Below are 18,686 nucleotides of genomic sequence, written 5' to 3' on the forward strand. Positions count from 1 at the left end.
TCAATCATACTTTGTAGATAACCTGGTTGTGTTAATTGTGGGCTCTTTTAGCCTTCCAGTCAAATAAAAGCTCACATTTGGGACTGTGTCTTTTTGTGCTGAATGAGAAGATAGAGTTTGAAATAAATGCCTTCTTGGGGCATTCCTGGAGTTGAGCTGATATACTTGATCACCAGCATTGACTGAGTACCTACTGTGGGCTAGATATCAGGCAAGGAAGAGATTATACTGAGATCTACATTGTAAGGGTTCCCAGTGGGTAGGCAATGAGGGAGGCAGATGCACAGAGAAATCTCTTACAGTAAAGCATGGTAATAGCCTGTGAGACTAGTGGCTGCCAGTTGATAGAGCAGCCTTTGTATAGAAGAAGTTTCAGTGTTCATCCATTATCCTTGGACCAGACCCTCTTCCAATATTAAAAACAAAAATGTGAACTCAGGCAAGGTGTTTTGCCTCATGCCATAAAATAGTAAATATGTAGGCTGGAATTCACCTTTAGGGCTATCAGGTGTTTTCTTATAGCTCCTATTATCTATACAAGGTGCTGGTGGCCTGGGAGGCCAGGGTTCCTTGAGCGACAGGAATATTTTCAGTCAGGAAGTGGTGGGCCTTTTTCTCTGTTCTGTGTTGATTCACAACTCCCCCTCCCCTGCTGATGTCCAATTAGTCCTTTGAGCTGTTCTTGGGTCCATGACAGACCTCACTGTGTTCTAGAAGAAGCCATCCTGGCCTGTGCTCGATTCCCTCATGCTCAGAGTCCATACCCAGTGGCTCTGTCGTTGGGATCTGAGTTCTGAGCCCGTCTTCCTCAGAGAAGCTGCTGATAATTTCCTACCAGAGTCAGGCCTTGGGAATCATGTCTTTATTGACTTTGTGCCCTTACTTGTGTATTCATGAAGATCACAAAAAAAAAAAAAAACCCAAAACAAAAGAAAAAAACAAAAAACAAATGACGATCAGCTTGTGTGTGCAGAGCCTCATAGTTCCTGTGCCCTTGAGGCGGGGAAATTCAGGTCCCTAAGCCCCTAACCCCAGACTCTGGTGAGAAAGCACTGACTAGTGGGAACTTGACCTTCTGTAGGGAAGAAGCTGGTACAGAGTTTGTGAGTTGTAAGTAACAGAAACCAAGTGTCTCTTAATCAAAGACGGTGAATGATTCATGGAAAGGCTCTGGGGTGGCTTATGTGGTGGAAGAAGTGTAGGAAAAGTGGCAAGCAGGCTGCTTTCTGGGAGCTCTGGTGGAGCGTGCACTCTAGCCATCTCCAGCTGCTGTCACATTGCTGGCAGTCACTTAGCTTCTGTGCCCATGCATGGGCTGGCAGAGTATTGGACATGTCAGCTGCATTCTCATCAGGTTGGATCTCATGGGGGGGGGGCTTCTCCAAATGGCTTGCTTCCCTGGATGGGGAGAGTGGGGGCTCCCTGGGGGTACCTACATAGTCAACTACTTGAGCAAATACTACAGTTACAAGTTCCTAAATGTGGGTCACATAGTGTTTCCACTTTTATATTTAAAAGATAAATTTAGCTATAACATTTCGCATATGGAAGTGTACACTGTGAGATTTTTTAAAAATCTTTTTATAAGTTTATAGCATTGTGCAATTCTTCCCACAGTTTAAGATTAAAATGCTTCCATCACCCCAAAAGTTCCCGCATACCCACCTAATCAGTCCACATCCCTGGCTCCAGGCAACCATTCATCTATTTTCTGTCTCTTTAGATTTGACCAGAGGTTTTTATTTGTTCCTGATTGCTATAACTTCTGGATATCGTAGAAACTCTGCTACATGGGGGAAGGCAAGGAAGAAGCTCTTCCAGTGGTGCCCAAGTCTGTATCTGTCATTTGGAAGAGAGGCAATGCCAAATCTTGGTCATGGAACATTCTAGACCTCAGTTCTTCACCTGCAAAATTAGAAAATGTATTTGACAAGATGATATCTGATGTTATTTCTATCATCAGTAATCAGCAATTATGCTTTTCTTTTTCATGAGATCTTTTCTGGTGAAAATTACTTCTTGGTTTTCTATATTATCATCAAACAGGATGGAAAGAAAACTTTAAAATTAAAAAATGTATCCATCAGAATGAGCACAATGAAAAAAGTGTAAACCCGCAAGTATGTGACATTTCTACTTCTGAAATGATTAAAGCTTAAGCTGTAAAGTCACACCTCCTGAGACCTTTGTGACAACATGTGTATGTGTATAGAACAAAGGAAGTTCACTGGAAATTCCCATCCTCCTCCATGCTTCCTGGTTCATTCACATATGTATTGAGTCACAGAGGATGCTAGGTCAGGGAGCCAGAATCCTGGGATAAATAAAGGACTTTTACCAGATGAGGCTTGCAGGCTGCTTGGGGTAAGCCAGCATGAAATGCAGCTCTAAGTGGAGCAAAGATAGAGGAAGTTCAGGGGCAAGGGAGGAGGGGTTGAGCCCCACAGTGGGGGGGGGGGGGCTGTATCATTGCCTCTGTTCCCCATCTATCTGCTTGACAGCTGGCTTAGCCAACCTAACAGTTAAAAAACAAAACAAAACAAAACAACCCAAAACAAAAACCCACCCATTTTGGGGGGGAAGACATTCAGCAAGTTTGAAGGCAGAGATAGGGAAGGCTGAAGTGTTAGCATTTCTAAGCAGATCTCTTATCTCCCGCGGCTCTAGCTTTTCTTGTTAACTGTAGCTTTTGGCTTTTTTCTGCAGACAATAGTTACAGCAAACTTGTGGAGGCTGGCTTTTTGGCACAGCAGGCAACTGGAGGGCGGTGTTTTTTTCTGATGGGGAGACATTTTTAAATTTTGTAATTTATAGTGTCTTTAAGTATGGGATTTTGTTTACTTTTGTCCTAATTACACCTCTGAGATCCTTTACCTCATCTAGTGCTTTAATTTGGGGCTCATGCAGAGAAAGTTTCCCAAAGGGTACCATTTAAAAAGAAGTTGTAGGTAATGTTTTACCTTCATTTGCTAGAGTTACCTGCAGCTTCCTGTAGATGAGGATATGCGCTTGGAAGCACAGACTTGGGGTCTGGCCGTGTTTGTGTGATATGAGGTCTTTCCTGCTTTTTTTGCTAAGCATTATTCTAGACTGTTGCTATTCGATAGAAATATAATGCAAGCCACACTCATAATTTAAACTTTCTAGCAGCCACATTAACAAAGCTAAACTAGTTCAAATTAATTTCAATATTTATTTACTCCGGTAGGTCCAAAGTGTCATGCTATAGAGCAGTCCATTTGACAAAAAAAAAAAATGTTCAGCTTCTTTGTATTCTTTGCTATTGGAGTCTTAGAGCAAGAACCCTAGCTCCAGCAGTCCCACAGCCTAGGCTCAGGTACTTGTCTCAGTACTCCAATTCAAGAGATGAGCAATGGTGCTGAGCAGAGAAAGATTAAACTGAGGTGGCCTATTGGGAAGGAAAACAAATAAAGGGATCAAGTAGTTCCTAGTTTCTCTTTGGGGTACTGACATGAACTTTAGGTTTTACTAAAAGAAGGATTGTGCTAGGGACAAGAGGCTGCATTATTAGCAACCCTGGTCACATGGTCTGAGTGACCACAGTCTCAGTTCTGGTTCCAGTGGTGACCCAAAGAAGGCCACACTGCTTGATAGAGAAGGCTGGCTTTCAGCAGGTAATAACTTCTGTTCCATGGTACAGCCTTGCCACCACACACAATAGTTGCCATTTGGGGTGGGGGTGTGTCCTGTCCAGGGAGTTTTGGCTATTGCCACAATCCAAGATGACAACAGAGTCACAACAATGACTCAAACCTTTAGGTGCCTTTTCTGGTATGTGGGACAGGACGTTGTAAAATGCAGACAGTCAGATATCTCAGTGACTCCTATCTTCGTGCAGTTAGCCTTGAGCATTGAAAGGAAATGACATAGGTTAGGTGCTGTGGGTTTCTAGATACTCCTGAGTGATTAGCAAGCCTACGTGCAGAGGCAAACAGGTGATGCAGAGTAAAGGAGACAAAATAAAGGCAGATGGCCAGATTTTCATCCTGCTTTTAGCTTATCTGTGCACCCAAGTGAGGAGTCATTACTTTGCAACAGAAGCAGTTTCTAAGTGTCTGTTGTAGGGACCAGTGAGATGACTCAGTGGGTGAAGGTGCTTGCTGTCAAGCCTAATAATCACTGATCCCTGGGACCCACAGAGTAGAAGGAGAGAACCAACTCTTAGAAGTTGTCCTTTGACTGCCACATATGCACTATCACAAACAGTGCTCCTTGTACCTTGAAAAAGTATTTTTTATATGCATAGGTGTTTTGCCTGCAAGTATGTATGTGCATGAAGTGCCTATGAAGTGCCAGAAGAGGGCGTAGGTTCTCCCTGGGATTGGAGTTAAAGACAGTTGTAAGCCAACATGTAGATCCTGACAGTCAAAGTGGGGCTCCCTAGAGTAGCGGCCAGTTCTCTTAACTGCTGAGCCACCTCTCTAGCCCCTCATTATACTTTTATGGCACATGTTGATTCACACAAAGCCACACTTCATGTACTCAGTAGCCACTGTAACTTGTGCTATTACGTTGGAAAGAAAAATCCTGAAACCTTTGAAAGGGAGGAAGAGAGACATAGTTCATGACTTAGGAGCTCTTAACAAAGTCACGCACAGCTTTCTTGCCTTAAGAGAAACCTGATATGTTAAAAAAAAATTCATCTCGACAGGAAAGGTAAAGCAAGCAGGAAGTGATTATTCATGTCACAAAAGAATTAACCGCAGGTTCTTTTAAATAGCAAACTCCCTTAGTGCACTGAACAATATGACTCAATTTGCAGAAATGAGATTGGCACTTGACATTTTAGAGGTACCTTTTGTTGGGCAGAAACTATCTATCAATATAAAGTGTAAGTTGCTGAGTGGTTGGATTATCAAGTCTGCATTGGGCACCTACTGTATGCCCTGGATGCTCACAGTGGCCAGCATAGAACAAACTAAGTGTGATTGATCCACACCCAAAAGGCATTTAGAAGCTCACCAGGAGGACCCACAAATCATCACTACAACATCGGAGGAACTCAGCGGCATAGCCAGAGAGGCCTAGGGGTTAGAGAAGCTAGGGAGGTGGTTTGGAGGTCGTCAGGGACCATTTGAGGCTGAAAGGCAGGGAGGGAACTTTCCTAAGGTTAGAGAGACTGTTAAGTTCTGTTTTATCTGGGAATAATTGTCTTTCAACTGGGAGTTTAGTGAAAGAGTAAATGAAGAAGCAGGCAGCTTGGCAGTCTGTTGTGAAGAAGACTTGAACATTGTGCTTTTATATTCTCTCCATGTCCCAGACCTGAGTGGCCAGCCTTACCATCCATAGTGGGCATCCCCTAAGGCAGGCAGGCAGGCCCTTAAGCACATGGGAAGACACCTGGCAGCGGCCGTTCACTTGGTAGCCATTTACTTAAAGCAGGCTACTGGTTTTCTTCCAGCTGCACCTTGCTAAAGAAAGTTCAGGTAGAGACCTGCTGTTTAGGAAGGAAAAAACAAGGCTGTGATCCACACTTTAGTCAAGTCTGGAGCCCCTGGAAGTTTACAGGATCTAAGTGAACCAGGACAGCTGCCTTTGTCTCTTTGGAGGGAGGCCTCCCTCTCCTGCAGGCACACCTATAACTTGAGTTCTCTCAGGTTGCCTTCCCCAACATTTTAATGTCTCTAATCAGAAAAAAACAAATTAGAGCAGAAATGTCCTTTCCTGGTCTAACGTGATGTGTTTTGGGGAGCCCGAGTTCATGGTTTTGTATGTTGGTTTGTTTTTCATGGTGCTGAGAACCGTGCTTAGGTTCTCATGCCATGCTAGGCAAGAGTTCTACCATTGACCTGAATTCCCAGACCTTGTTTTTTTTCTCTTTCTTTCACTTAAAAATATTTATTTCACGTGCATGTGCATTTGCAAATACATAGGTATGTGTACCACATGTGTGCCTAGTACCAGAAGACTGTGTCTGGTCCCCTGAAACTAGAGTTAGAGACGGTTATGAGCTGTTATGTGGGTGTAAGGAATTGAACCTGGTCCCACTGGAAGAGCAGTGAGTGCTCTTAACTACTGAGCTACCTTTCCAACTCCATGATTTCTTTTCCAATAAAGAATACTATTTTTGCATCTAAAATTTTGTCAGGGATACATTTTTTTAAGTGATGTCTTCTTTGTGAGAACATCAGAGTACAGGCACACACAGATGGCTGTGGTACCATGGATGGTACAGTCTTTTCATCTTTCCATCATCATTGGTTTATTGACCAGACTTATATGTCAGATCACTCTATATATTACTGGATGGGGAACTCTTATCTTTTATTAGGGACAGTGAACTTTTGGGAAACAAATGAATTTTGTATGGCCATAGGGAGTTTGGAGAAAAACAAAGCTATTTATTTTGAAATGTTGTTAATCCCTGGATAGCCCGACATTTATAACTCTATCATCGGGGGTGGATGTAAGCCCGTATTACAATTTTCTTGATGTTCACTGGTCATTTTCCTGTAAGATGTGATTGGTTTAAGCTGCAGCTCATCTCTAAATAGGGCTGTCAAAGGGCTTTCGCCAGGAGCTAAAGTGGCAGCTGTACATTTTCTTGTTTACATGGCCTTGAGTTGAGTAGTCTATAGTTCCTACACCGTGCATATCTTTTGAACTGCTTCTCCATTTAGTGAGGGTGATTTTAGTTAAAAGGGGTGAGAATCATAAAGAGGCGTAGGCACCGCAGAGCTGTGGGTGCACGCCTTGCCACTGGAGCTGGTGCTTGCTCTAGCAGAGCTTGCTGGCTTGTGTTCCCTGCCCAGCACTTCTTGCTTCAATTGTCTCATAGGTTACCTTCTGCTCCTTGGAGGGCTCTGATTGTCTGACAGAGAGCAGATGAAGATGCAGGGTCACTTTGTAAGTGGCACAGTAGGGAAGTTGGCATTTTCTCTTTTTAGAATGAATATTGAAGAGGCAGTTTAACTTTTTTTTTCCTCCAAGCATCATCTCAGCGGATCCCTGAGGTGGGTGTGTCTCATATCGGAAAACATTGTCTCAGAAAATGAGCTTAACTTTCTTGTTGAGCTTCGGGTTTCCTGGGAAGATGGGCATCAAGCTATTTAATTGGGAAATGAGATAATTTAGTCTGGCATGTGAACAAAGGTTACTATAATCTCAGTTTCAATAGACCAATCTCTATTTAAAGTCAACTTTAAAAAATAAATTGATATGAGGGTTTCCAAGTGTTGGGTGAACTGTTGGGTCTTTTGCTTCAGCCCCCAGAGTAGCTGGTACTATAGGAATGTGCGACTATACCTAGCTGAAAACTGGTTTTGACTTTTTTATTTGTTACACAAGTTCACAATAAGTTGAGCAGACTGGCTTTGAACTTGCTTTATAGCCCAGACAGGCACTGAATTTCACAATCCTCCTGCCTCATCCTCCTGAATAACTGGTGTGATAGATTTGTGTCATCAGACCTAGTAGTTTTTAAATTGATTGCTATGAGGGCTCATTAAAACAAATTCTCTCTCTCTCTCTCTCTCTCTCTCTCTCTGTGTGTGTGAGTTCAGGTGTGTAAGTGCCATAGTACATGTGTAGAGGTCACAGGACACCCTTGGGTGACTAACGTCAGTTTCCATTTTGTTTTGAGACAATGCCACATTTTTGTTGTTTGCTGCTGTGTATGACCAGGCTAGTGGGCCCATGAGCTTCTAGGGATATTCTCCTGTTCCTGCCTCCTGCCTACTACCTTGTTTGGCTTTAAGTGGGTTCTGAGGACTCAAACTCAAATCTTTAGGCTTGTACAGGAAGCACTTTGTCCACCAAGTAATGGCTCATTTTAACTATTAGGGGCCAGGGCATGATACAGAGAAATTGGAGTGTTCCTGCATGCATACAGGAACACATGAGAAGACAGAAGGGGCTCTTGTATGTGTGCTTATAACACTTTTCCATGGGTAAGTGATTTCAATAGGTTGCAAATCAACTTCATCATGAATAGATTTATGACAGGAGAGTACATTAACTGATTATGTAATGAAACAACAATCTAGGAAAAGGCAGTTCTATCCCGAGTTACTGGATTAGCTCACTGGCTGGTTTAGCTGCCTTCATGAATAGTCAGTCTGGAGGACAGGCTCTTCTGAACCAGAATGGGGTGGGAACTTAACCTCTGACAGAAATGTAAAGTCCGTGTGAGAGAGACCCACTCACCTACTGACCTGCCCCACCAAAAAGTGATCTCAGTGTATTGAATTTGTTTTGAACCATTTGTACATTTTAGTTTTCTATTTAAGAAATCTTTTTCAAAACCAAAGTCATTAACATTTTCTCTCATGCTTTCTTTTCTTTTTGTTTTTTGTTTGTTTTCTTTTGGGTTTTTTTTTGTTTTGTTTTGTTTTTGTTTTTCCGAGACAGGGTTTCTCTCTGTATAGCCCTGGCTGTCCTGCAACTCACTTTGTAAACCAGGCTGGGCTCGAACTCAGAAATCCGCCTGCCTCTGCCTCTGCCTCCTTAGTGCTGGGATTAAAGGCGTGCGCCACCATCGCCCAGCTCTCTCATGCTTTCTTAGATCCCAAAATAGGAACTCAAAGTTTCTGAAAAGAAATGACAGGGGAATGGAAGTGCTAATTACCCCATTTGATAAGTGCAGGCTCTGTGCATGAGTTGTAATATCACACTGTACCCCATTAATGTGCATGACTATTGCATGTTAATAAAATGTTACAAGCAAGCCCCAAAGAAACAGATGTATTTATGTTTGTAATGCATATTTAACTCATTTACCTTTGCCTTTATCTGATTGTAGCTCATTAAGTTGCTTATTTTCCACTTGGGGTTTCATCTAATTTTCACTCTCTTATTTATTCATTTAAATGAAGTTGCAAATAGAAAAGAGACAAGTTTTGATATTATCTTAGATTGAGGTGCACAAAGAACACCTCAGTGTCTAAAGGGATCTTGTATCTGCTCTATGCAACCAATCTCTGGTTAGTTTTTGCCAAATTGCATTGGTGCTTTGTCAACAAAAGAGCTTGTTTATCTGTTGCCTCCGTATATACCAAGTTGTCAGACAGTTCTTTTGCCTTTGAGAAGATAGTGCAGTATGGTCCAACTGTCTGTGAACTCACGGATTGAGGCAGCAATTCTCACTTCAGTTCTGAGGTGGGCTATCTGAGACATTAGGTCAACCAGTGGTGCCCTCTGTTCTGTATGTGTCTTTACTACCATATGTCGTCATGAAAGATAGCAATCATCTGTGTAGCATGGGAAATTATAATCCATATTTTGCACAGCCAAGGTCCAAGAATGTTAACATGGCAGGATTCGTTAGCACTGGCCAGGTAAAGAGAGGGCTGAGGACTCAATGTCTCTCATTTGTGGTCTCTGGTCTCTGCACTTGAAGAAATGATGCCGAATAAGCTATGAGTTGGGTAAGTGTTGTTAGGCCACTGTCCCAGTGTGGTTTCCCTTCTGAAGCCCCTGCCGGCCCTGACACAGAATTATAGGCTACCTTGCCTGTGTCTGACCACGACCAGTGTGCTTTGTGGTTTCTGTGCTATATAGGCTTCAGGTTAACCCAAATCAGTTTGCCTGTGGTCTTGCAGGGGATGTTGGAGCTCAGACTTGTACAACAGCTGACCCTAAATTGCTCTTTTGTCTTCTCTTCCTTTCAGTGGAGGCCATAGTGGAGTTTGATTACCAGGCCCAGCATGATGATGAGCTGACAATCAGCGTGGGTGAGGTCATCACCAACATCAGGAAGGAGGATGGAGGCTGGTGGGAGGGACAGATCAACGGCAGGAGAGGTTTGTTCCCTGACAACTTTGTAAGAGTGAGTACAAAGTCAAACCCTTTTTCCTGTTCCTGTGTGGGCTTTGATGGCCAAAAGGCTGTGGGGGCCATGTGGATAAAGTGCACGGGGTTCTTGGGGGCTTTGCTGGCAGCTTGGTCTCCTGGGTGGTATCAAGGGGAGCACATATAATTTTGCCCCATGTATGTGGGGTATCTGTTAAGTGACTTCTTTTTAAGACCCAAAATGATCTCCCCCACCCCAATGGTTTATCACCTTTTAGAAAATGCTGAGAAAATATAAAAAAAATATAAAGCCTGTGAAATTGTTTGGTTTATCTGCTTTGAGAGTTTGAGAAGACTGTTCCTTTTTTACATTCCATGCAAAATGGAATTTGAAACTCGGTCTTGGCCATGTACATTGGGAGCCTTCAAATCAAATGCAGAACCTAAATGATGCCTTTTACTACTCTCTCCTCATAGACTTGCCTTCATCACAGCAGCAGTATTATTTCCTTTTCTTGTTTATGTCTGTGAAGCATTGAATAGCATCTGTTTTGTTAGGAAGATTTTGAAACCTATGCCCTCTGTCAAACTCATTTAGGGCTTCATTACAAAGGTTTCTCATTCCTATTAATACACATACTGTTGTAAACACTGGTGAATTTGGGGGTTAAGAAGAGGTTGCCCGTGGGAAATATTAACCAAGTCTAAAAGACCCAGTACCATAAGCTTCTGGTCCCATGCTAGAGAAGAGATAATTACCCTCCATTCATGGAGAATGGCCAGGCATGGAGCAGAGTTCTCAGTGGTACCAGACCATATGCAGGGGTGTGTCTTGCCAGTACAGAGCAGGTTGTTGGGGAAATCTTGGACCCAGAGAATCATGCATCAAAGGGGCCTCAAGGGCTGGGTGGGAAGGCTTTATGGGGGTTGTTGGTAAAACCATGTGAAGAGCCACAAGTTTCCAGTGCTTGGGCCTCCAACCTTTACCCTGTGAGAATCTAAATGGAATAGGAGTAGAATTCAGGTTTTCTTCAGGATCTTGCCCTCAGATGGCCGTGCCAACTTCTCCTTGTCTTTGCTTTTGGTATACAGCAAACTGGGGAGGGAAGCAGCGTTCAGCTGGCATATGCTGATAACCTTGCTTTGGCTTTCTGTGGTAGGAATGTTGAGACTATGCTGGAATTAGGGCCTTCCTCTCATTCTTGGGGTAGGAAAGCACAACTTCTGGGCTACCACTGATTGACTCTGTTGGCTCTGTCTCTCTAGAGGTAATTCTTGTGCCTTTCCAAACAAATCTTACCACGTTGGAAAGGGGCTGTTTTTGAAGTTGGGCCAAACTTGCGTGTGAAAGGAGAGGTTCCCCAAAGGAGGGGGCAATGCTTGGGGTGAAAATGAAGGAGGAAATAATGAGGCAGAGGATGTGGCTGAGAGAGCAGAAAACCCTGGGAAGGAGAAGGAGCCTTGGGAAAGGGTGGAGGAATGTGAGAAAGAGGTGGGACATGGGAAAAGAGGAGGAGCTTGGGAAGAAGAGAATAGAAGGTGCTTTCCCTGTGATGTGGGGGTGATGTGGTTCTTTTGGCCAGGTGGTCATTGAATGAAGGTCATTGCCTTGGCTTAGACTTGGGAACCCTCAGATACAGACCCCTGCATGTGATGGGCTTTGGTTCCAGGGGTGCTCGAAGGTGAGACAGAAAAGAGGGAGAGCACAGGGCTCTGGGGCTACTCCTTATGCTCCTATCTGTAGGGTGTCCCTGGGCTGCCTCTGTTCCTTAACAAGAGAACTGACTGCTCACATTCAGTCCTTTTCCCTCCGTGCTCCGGTTTGCTTTCTCTTTATCCCTTTGCTACTGTCTTAGGGTTTATCTTTACTTTATCTGATTGAAAAATCTCTTTATTAATCTGGCTCCAGGTTGATCTGAGCATGCTACTTTCTTTTGTAAGCCCAACTCCCTCATCAGCTGCTCTGGGGATTAAATGGCACTGAACTGGCAATCATTGAGTAAGTGTGCCTTTTGTCCTGTTACCACATACAGGGATGGCCTGCTCTTTGTCTTTCCTAATCAGTTGTCCCCTAACTTAGGCTTGAGTCCTTGTTCAGTGAGAGGAAGTCACATTCTAGGGAGGCACTTGGCCCACCTGTGGTCGATGAACTAGAAATGTCTAGGAGCCACACCCCTGGCTCTCACAATCTATGGAAACTTTGATTCTTTCAGATGGCTGAGTCTATTTTCCAGTCTTCACCCTTAGGCTTATTATTGAAAACTCAGTAGGTGGATGCAAAGGAGTTTAACAACAATTCAAACTCCCGCAGTGAATTTTAAAAAGAAAATGTGTTTTTAAGCAATAACAATCATATTGGCATACATCTGCCAGTTTTGAATATTTTATTTAGCTTAAGAATTAATTTGTCTTGGATCGAATTAAGTAATCTTGTGGAGTCCCATCATTTATTTGTGTGCCTCTGTTGATGTTATCACCATCAGAGAGCTGCCTTAAGTATTTTCTCAGTTGGTTTATCAAATCCCTAGTGCCCCATTTGAGCACACTTTCCTGAAATAATAGCATTCGGGGACTGCCTTCAACTCTCCCAGTCCAGCATCTCTACCATATTCGTACCGTGCTCTGTATTCTGTAATCTTTTCAACTCCTTCTTCTCTTTTCCACCCTCCCTCTTTCCCCACTTCTTTTCTTAGAATCTCTCTTCTTTGATTGTTTGAAAATTTCATATAGGATATGATGTTTGGATCAAATACACTCTCCCATTTCCTCCCTGCCAGTTCCTCCCCTATCTTTCCTACTGCTTCCCCCTTCCAACATCATATATTCTGTCTTTTTTTTAAAAAAAATCACAGAGTCCATTTACTACTGCCTACATGGATCTCAGGGGGTGGATCCCTGAAGAAGACCTACTCTCCCTCCCTCAGGAGCCATCACTTGATAATAGCTACTTAAAGAGAACTGGGGCTTCATGAACTGGCCACCATCCATGCTGCTATTCAAACTTTCTTGATTTTGTAATGCAGTCATAGTTACTGTGAGTTCATGTGTAAAATGGTGTTGCCATATCCTGCAAATACTGTTTTGTTGTAGGTGTCTACTGTCACTGGCTCTTATAGTTTTTCTGCCCTGTCTTCCCTGATGACCCCTAAGCCTTGGGGGTAGGGAATGTGTCTTAGTTAGTGTTTCTATTGCTGTAAAGGGACACCACAACCATGGCAGTTCTTATAAAGGAAAACATTTAATTGGGGCTGGCTATTTTCGTCCATTATCATCATGGCAGGGGAAAATGGGTGCATGCAGGCAGATATGGTGCTGGTGAGGTAGCTGAGTGTTCTACATCTCGATCTGCAGACAGCAGGAAGTGACGGTGACATACTAGCCAAGCTTGAAGGTCTGAGACCTCAAAGCCCACCCCCACTTCCTCCAACAAAGCCACACCTACTCCAACAAAGCCATACCTCCTAATGGTGCCACTCCCTATGGGCCTATGGGGGCCATTTTTATTCAAACCACCACAGAATGTGATAATAGCCATTCAGGGATGAGCAACGTAGTCTTATCTTCTTCATGTTGATCAGTGCTAGATCTCTACTAACTACATATTAATAACATATATAGTGATATATGTTTTAGGATGTTTTCCTTTATCTTGTCTCTTCAAAAAAATTAATTCATTTTAAAGATAATTTTTACATAGACTAAAATGGATGTCAGCATCCATTATGATTTTTGTTTTTACATAAGAATGTACCTCTACAACTACTATCTAGATCAATACTGTTTCTGCCATCTCCCACCCCACAAATTTCTCTTGTTTTTTCCTATACATTCCCTCCTCTCCCCAAGTGATCAGTCTATTGCGAAAGATTAGTGTACCCATACTTGAATTGTCATGTAAGTAGGGCTGTAAGAACATGTGCTAGTTTATATGTCTTCTTTTGTGTCACAAAATTGTTGCATGTGTCAATACTTATTGCCATTATAGTTTACATGGTAATGAATATATCATATCTTGTCAATCCCCCTTTTTATTGGTTGATGGCTATTTGGGTTGTTTCATTTGGAGATTTTTGTGGCATTCTTGTGAGTGTTCTATAAATACATGTATTAATTTCATATATATATTAGAAGTGGAATGTCACCCTTGATTTCAGCCAGTAGGCTGTTTTTGTTTTGTTTTGTTTTTTCTGTCTAAAGAACCTGGTCATCTGTAAGGAGTGGTGGTAGGTGTTATGCATGTACTTTGAGCCTCTTGTCTGCTAGTTAAGCCCAGTGAACAGATGAGCCTGCATCCTGGTGAGTCTGACTGGTGAGGAAATCTGAAGCACGGAGCTCAGTCTCTTGGAGCTGATTTGATTGGGGGGGGGCAGGAACTATCAAAGACTAATCCTTATATTATTAAAAACATGCGCACAGAGAGAATGTATCTAAGCTCTGTAGGACTCATTTAATGAGGAAACCAGTGGAATAACAAAACTTGATTTACTGAGGATATGAGGAACTGATTAAAAAGTCAGTGTAATATTCAAATAAGACTGTAAAGTGAGATTCAAAACGGGTTCATGTCTTAGAGGACAATAAAACCCTAACCTTTGGAGCTATCATCTCTAGTAGAAGAGGAAAAAAAAAAGCCAAACGCCATACTGTGTTTTCTATGAGTTATTCTCTGACTTTTGTAGGGCTGTAAAGTGTCCTAATAAAGTATTAGTCCAATTTATATTTCCAGAGAGCCAGATGTCCCTCCTGGGGTCTCCCTTAAGAAAATGCATTAACATAACACTAGAAGATCCCATGATCATGACTGTGGGCTTTTTTTGTTTTTGTTTTATTTTGTTTTGGACTAATTTCCAGGTTTGGGTATTGTTCTCATGAATTGACCATGAAAGACCATAGTATGGTTTACAATATTAAGAAAAAAACACAGTGAGTCATCATAGTCATTTAATAAAGGAATCTATGTCCTTTCTAAGGCCTCAAACTGCCACATAAAATAGAGGGCAGCTGTACAGGCACATGTGGGCTCATTCCTTGGATTTAATTACAAGTATCATCCCTTAAAAACCTTACTCTGAGATGGACACAGCATGGTGCTTTGATCATTTTTGGTACCTCTTGACATGGGCTCCCAGGTAAAGAGAAGCGGGATGAGATGTGTTGTAATTTACATGCAGAAAGCAGGAAGCTGTGGTAGGGGTTAAAAGAATATGGTCGTTGATCTTGAAATGCATCTGACACTGTCTGTGAGGAAGCAAGCTGTTTTCTTGGCCTGGCTCTGTCCATGGAACTACCTTTGTATGCCCCCCTGCGCCACTGTTGAAAGCTGAAGTATGCTTACTTACAGTTTGCATTCTGTGCGTGCGAAGTGTAACAGTTCTCAGCTCAATTTCCCAGCTCCTTACTACTCCCTTGCTGGGTGTTTGAGCTCTGTTTTTGGCATATTCAGAGCTTTCTTTTTTGATTTATGTAAAGATTGGCCAATGCAGTCCCTAAATGAGGCAAAAAGCCAATATTCTACATACGTGTGTCACTTTGAGACAAAGCTCAGACTTTTGCCGCTATTCTTGATTTAGGAAAGGCACAGGAATCTCCTTCAACAAGTGGCATGAGGCAGACATTTCCACATTGCTCTTTCGTACTCCATGCCATTCTTGGATTCCCTTTCAAAAAATTTTGCTCTTCTTTACACTTCCCACCCAAAGGGTATATGATTAATTTTAATATCCCTGTTGCTTTTCAAAAAAGCAGGGGATTTGCCAGGTGCCTTTCATTATGAGTAGAGACTTTTTTTTCAGTTCTGAGGATGGAATCCAGTCTCACACATGCCAAGTAAACATTGGACCATTGGGTTCAGTCTCTTCTTGCTCACATTTACAGTGAAGTGCCTGGGTACATGTACTCGCATCGTAGACATTTGTTGGGTGTCTGCTAGAGAGGCTGCTAGCCAGTGGGTAAACATCAAAGGATATGAGCATAATGGAGACACCTTGAACGGAGTGCCATATTGTCACAAATATAACTTCTCTTCACAGAAAAAAAAAATGTACAGTGCCTGGGCCATGGCCTTGGAGAACATGTCCTAGGCATTGTCCTGCAAGGATGATTGACAAAGGTGTTTCTGGTTAAAATGTCACTTGAGACGTTTCTGGGCTTATTCATAGGGCAATGATTTGAACATACTAGAGACACTGTTTTTAGGCCCTGATTGCTGGGCTGATTTTATGGAATTATGATGGCTGCATTCTACCCAAGGCTTGCTGGCTGCCTAGCATTGCGGGTGAGACCTGAGTGCCACCGTCAGAATGTACTGAACACTTGCTGTTTGCCAGGCAGGAAGGAAGTTAAGCCCTTTGTGTGCGTTATTTTATGCTTTTATGAAATTGTACCATTCTACGACATAGTTACAGTTTTGATTTAGGAAAAATAATGCTCAGAAGAGGCAACACAGTGTATCCATATTAAGGAACTTATCCATCGTTTCAGGAGCTAGTAGGGAGCAGAGACAACTCGGTTCTAACCGAGACAGCTGGCTCTCTAACCTGAGCTGATAGCGTTATCTGGATGTCAGATGGCAATTCCTCTCTGTGCCGTTACCATTTGCTGCATTGTGCTTCCTCCAGATGGCTTACCAAAAGGAATAAAATCTGATATGAAACCTTTTAAAAAAGCAGCCTTGACTGGGCATAGAAGTGCATTCCTTTATTTAATCTCACACTCAAGAAGCAGAGGCTGGTGAATCTCTAAGTTTTAGGCTAGCCTGGTCTACATAGTAAGTTCCAGGCTATCCAGGGTCACTTAATAAGACTCTGACTCACAACAAAGAAGCAACAACAGTAACAAGGCAGCTTTTGTCTACTTGCAGGCTTGCTTTCTTTTCCTTACATATTCCAAAGTAAGGCAATTAGGGAAAATATTTCATTTTTATTAATTAGTATGCAAACTTGTCATTTTTCAGTGCTTAGGATATGCCCTTTAAGTGGGAGTGTGACTGTTGTTTTCTATCCTTGGGGCTCCCCGCAGCAAGCAATTCCAGCTCAAATTACATTTTCATCATTAAACACTTCATTTTCAGAAAAAGTCATAAGCCTAACAACTGGAACTGTTGGAGTGACATTTCTCACAATGGCATCTAAGTAGGAAGGACCTGAAGTAATTAACGACGCATGTGATGTGGAAGGGCCCATATCATTTGAAAGCTCAGGCATCCTAACAGTTATAAGGCAAGAAAGTGTGTTGCATCTTCTGACTCGGGGAAAGCTGTGACCCTAGTGACTTGTAGTCCTCCTGATTGACTTGATTATGTATAATAGAATCTTTTATTTCCTTAATGACAAGAGTCTCAAATCCTAGCTTCGAAAGGGACTTTTAGACTATGTGTTTTAAGCCCCAGCTCTCTAGCAGATCACAATCTAAACTGTTGCTGTGACCATTACTGGATATTATAGCTTGTGTGTACGTGTGTGGGGGCTCTAGCTGAGGACTCTAACCAGTGCTCCTCTCTTACTTGGCGGTGCTCCATGTGTGTTGCCTTGTCAGACACTTGGGGTAGAGGGAGGAGTTGGCATAATAGACATAGCATATTTTATTTAAGTTTTGTTTTAAAGCCAGACATAGTGGTTCACATTTGTAATCCTAGCACTTGGGAGGTGGAGGCAAAAGGATCAGAAGTTTAGGATCAACCTCCACTACATATCGAGTTGAAGTTCAAGACTGGCTTGGCCTACGTGAGGTCCTGTCTCAAAACAAAACAGCTCAGATGATTCTGCCATCTCATAGACTTGGTCATTCATTTTGTTCTGTAGCACTGATAGGGAAGCACCACCATTTATATGCAGAGCTTTCCTCAAGAACATGAATTGGTAGTTGGTGACTTATATTTGAAAGTGTTATATATTTCTCTCTCTCTCTCTCTCTCTCTCTCACTCACACACACACACACACACACATATATATGTGTGTGTGTGTGTGTGTGTATGTATGTATATATGTATGTGTATATATATATATATATATATATATATACATATATATATATATATCTACAAAGTAGCTTTATGAGTGACTGGTATAATTGTAAAAAGTGTATACAACATAAAGAACATAGGAATATGTAAATAACCATTCTCCTCAAGTCCACTAGAATGAATACAGGCAAACAGCAGAATCTCTGGATCAAGTCCTTAATTTTCTTCTACTCCTTACTCAGGAGTAGTAAAATAAGCAGATGTCTAGAAATGATCCCCAAGCCGGGTGTGGTGGTGCACACCTTTAATCCCAGCACTTGGGAGGCAGAGGCAGGTGGATTTCTGAGTTTGAGGCCAGCCTGGTCTACAAAGTGAGTTCCAGGACAGCCAGGGCTATACAGAGAAACCCTGTCTCGAAAAACCAAAAAAAAAAAAAAAAAAAAAAAAAAAAAGAAAAGAAAAGAAATGATCCCCAAGGCTCTCCCCAAATCCTGACATCCCGTGAATATGACACGTGACACTTGTGATTGTGTTTTGCTAAATGTCATGGCTGAGCTGAAATGAGAGGTTATCTAGCTGGGCCCAATTTATTATATGAACCTTTTAAGAGTTGAGAGCTCGCTGTGTATAAATGGTAGAAGGGGAAGTCACAGTAAAGACTTGAGAAGGACTTTCTACTTTGAAGAAGGAAGAGCAATACAGCAACCTGTACTAGCAGAGTCTAGGCATTGGCTAGTAGCTACAGAAGATGTTAAGGCTTCAGACCCCCCAGACACAAAAATTAGATTCTGCCAAAACCCCAGGAGAGCTTGAAAATGCATTCCTTGAGCCTCCAGATAAAAGTTCCTCCTACTTGGCAGCTTGAAATGCTGTGGACAACCTAGAGTTGAGCCTGCTAGCATTTTTGACCTTCAAAGCTTCTAGAGAATAAATGTTGCTTGAAATTGTATGGTTTAAAGTACAGATAGCAATTGC

General features: G+C 42.3%; 1 protein-coding gene across 10 annotated transcripts in view; it reads left to right on the top strand.

The window, feature by feature from the left end:
- Sh3kbp1 (SH3-domain kinase binding protein 1) overlaps nt 1–18,686 on the top strand; it is a 349,029-nt gene that overhangs the window by 47,023 nt on the left and 283,320 nt on the right. For all 10 annotated transcript variants that reach the window (XM_006528928.4, XM_006528926.4, XM_006528925.4 and 7 more), the window contains one exon: nt 9,630–9,787. In XM_006528928.4, the coding sequence (XP_006528991.1) occupies nt 9,630–9,787 (158 nt within the window). The remainder of the gene's footprint in view (nt 1–9,629; nt 9,788–18,686) is intronic.

Source organism: Mus musculus, chromosome X (genome assembly GCF_000001635.26).
Source record: "Mus musculus strain C57BL/6J chromosome X, GRCm38.p6 C57BL/6J".
Taxonomy (NCBI): Eukaryota; Metazoa; Chordata; class Mammalia; order Rodentia; family Muridae; genus Mus; species Mus musculus.